At 30.3% G+C, this 2376-nt stretch overlaps 1 protein-coding gene across 1 annotated transcript; it reads right to left on the bottom strand.

Moving 5' to 3' along the window:
- Positions 1-221: 221 nt before the first annotated feature.
- LOC125820343 (uncharacterized) lies at positions 222-950 on the bottom strand. The gene has a single exon (XM_049499781.1). The coding sequence runs from the start codon at positions 948-950 to the stop codon at positions 222-224; it is 729 nt and encodes a 242-aa protein (XP_049355738.1).
- Positions 951-2376: the final 1426 nt, after the last annotated feature.

The raw sequence follows: 2376 nt of genomic DNA, 5'->3' as shown, positions 1-2376 counted from the left end.
GGAATAATACGGAGAATTTTGATTTTGCACTTCATTGTTGTTTGAGATCTGACGGATAATGAGATCTGATCGATTTTGATATATTTATCGAGAATAATTAAATAAGATATTTTAACCTTTTTTTGGTCTAGCGTAAGTGTGTGTATGCACATGATATATTTTAACGTATTTTCTTTATCAAAGTGAAGGATAAATTCTGAAGTAAGACTATAAATGATTCTTCATTTAGGATAATGCTTTGTAAACCAAGTAGAATGATAATTATCACTTGATTTTTCATTCTTTTCTTGTAAACCAACATCAATGAACACCATTCTTGGGTAACTCTGTAGGGAAACCCCCATTAAATTAGGTAAAAAATGTGTCTTTTTTAGATATCTACTCGATTTTCCTGAGGCTGCTCTTGGTGGTTCAAGTAGTACATTTTCTAGTTTCTTTAGTGCTGCCTTTTTTGCACTTGTAAAATCATCCGACCTGACAAATTCAGATTCACGCTGAGCAAACTGACTAAGGGAAGTCAAATGCTCCTTATCAAAAACCTTTCTGTTCCCAGAGCTCGAACTAGACACCTTTTCTGCATTAGTTTCAAGAAGTCGCCGCGTAGAAGAGTTGATAGAGGCATTCTTTATTTTCTTCATGGCTACAATAGTTGAATCAAATTTTCTAACATAGACAATCTTGTAATTTGATGGATGTGGAAATTCATCAACCAAAGGATTGTCACTTAGTGGTACAACTAGAATATCACCAACTTTCAAAGCTCTTTCAATAAAATTTGATAATTGAGGATAACCATAGGCCAAAACAAAATCAAAAGTTTCATTAGGGACAAGATTTTGTTGCGTAGAATCTGAAAATGAAATCAAATTAGGATTATAATCTTTAACAACTTGAGAATTATAAATTTCTTCATCATTGCCATTGCTAACAAGAAGGGACCTATCACCCATTCTTATAAGTCTTTCATTAGCCAAATCTTGAAAAATCATAGGCAAAAACTCCAACTTAATTGGATTATAAACCATCTCATTATTAACTTGATAAGCATAATTAGACTCGTATCGCGATGATAAGTACCCGAGATTATTGTATTAATCCAAGGTAAAGAAACAATTACCAATGCTAATATTGTTGCACGAGCCATAAACTTCAAAACCCAAGAATGGTCTATTCTTATAATCACCAACTTTGTATCCCAATTATAATCCATTAATCCATCTATGTATAAACCTCTCATTTTGCTATGTTGCTTGTTGTAAAAGCCTTGCAACATGTTATTCATCATTTTGTACCTCATATGTGTTATGACAAGTAACACGAATCACAAAAAGGTGCATGCAAGCTAACCAGACACCAGCTGACACCAAAAAGACACTAGGTTGTTGGAAAAATTTCTCGAAACACAAAAGAAAGTCGAATTATTACTAATTAAAAAAAAAAAAAAGGGTTGGTGAGCTAGAATAATAGAAAATTACGAATATTTTTTTTTAACGAGTTCAAAACCTGGCTGCGGTGTGGTTGCCACCCACGAGGGCTAGTCTATTTGTTTGCACTTTTGCCCACAATAACAATAAATCTTTTAACCTCTGAATTTCCATTTATTAATAATATTATTACTCTCCTTCCTTCTATAATTTCCAGATCGATGACATTTATTTGGAATATTAACACTATTCCATGATCAAGTTTTTTAACGATACATTGGAAGAAAATCCAATAATATTTTCGTCACCGATCGGGAAAATAAAGAAGGAAGGAGGAGGAGGAGGTATAATAACAGAGAAAAAAAGACTATTGGATTTATTTCTATTATTATTATTTTTTTGGTATTTTTTTTCTTTTATAGTTTCAAATGATATGTTTCTAGGCTAATATAGAAAGTAATACTATTAATGATGTTTGGTTATGCGATTATTTCTCTTTAAAAGGAATGGTGAAAAAATTGGCAATTAACTTTGATGGACGTGGCTTAATTAATTTCACCATACAATCTTGATAAGAATAATTAACAAACATTTTATTTAATGTAAGAGGTGATCAAAATGATATAAATATTTTATTGGTTATAGCTCTTTAACAAATTGTAGTATGATATATTTTTATCATTATTATTATTATTATTATTATTATTATTATTATTATTATTATAAATGAGGAAGGATATTTAGTCATGACACATTACCAACCTTGCAAGCAGGGTTGGCTCTTGCTTGATAAATTTAAGGCACATGCCTTAGGCCCCCCAATTTTTGGGGCCTCAAATTTTCATCAAGAAAAAATTATGTGTTAATTTTTTTAATTAAGAAATAATTATTTTTGCTTAAAAAGTATAATTTTAAACAAATATATATTATTTTATTATTTTTAACGCCAATC

The sequence above is a fragment of the Solanum verrucosum genome, unplaced genomic scaffold (assembly GCF_900185275.1).
Source record: "Solanum verrucosum unplaced genomic scaffold, falcon-dt-bn FXZP01000229.1, whole genome shotgun sequence".
Lineage (NCBI taxonomy): Eukaryota > Viridiplantae > Streptophyta > Magnoliopsida > Solanales > Solanaceae > Solanum > Solanum verrucosum.
Note: the sequence above shows the minus strand (reverse complement) of the source record. Positions and strands in the feature narration are given on the sequence as shown.

Bases quoted from the DNA above. Each gene is read 5' to 3' on its own strand.
- LOC125820343 (XM_049499781.1), bottom strand. From the start codon at position 950: ATGGGTGATAGGTCCCTTCTTGTTAGCAATGGCAATGATGAAGAAATT.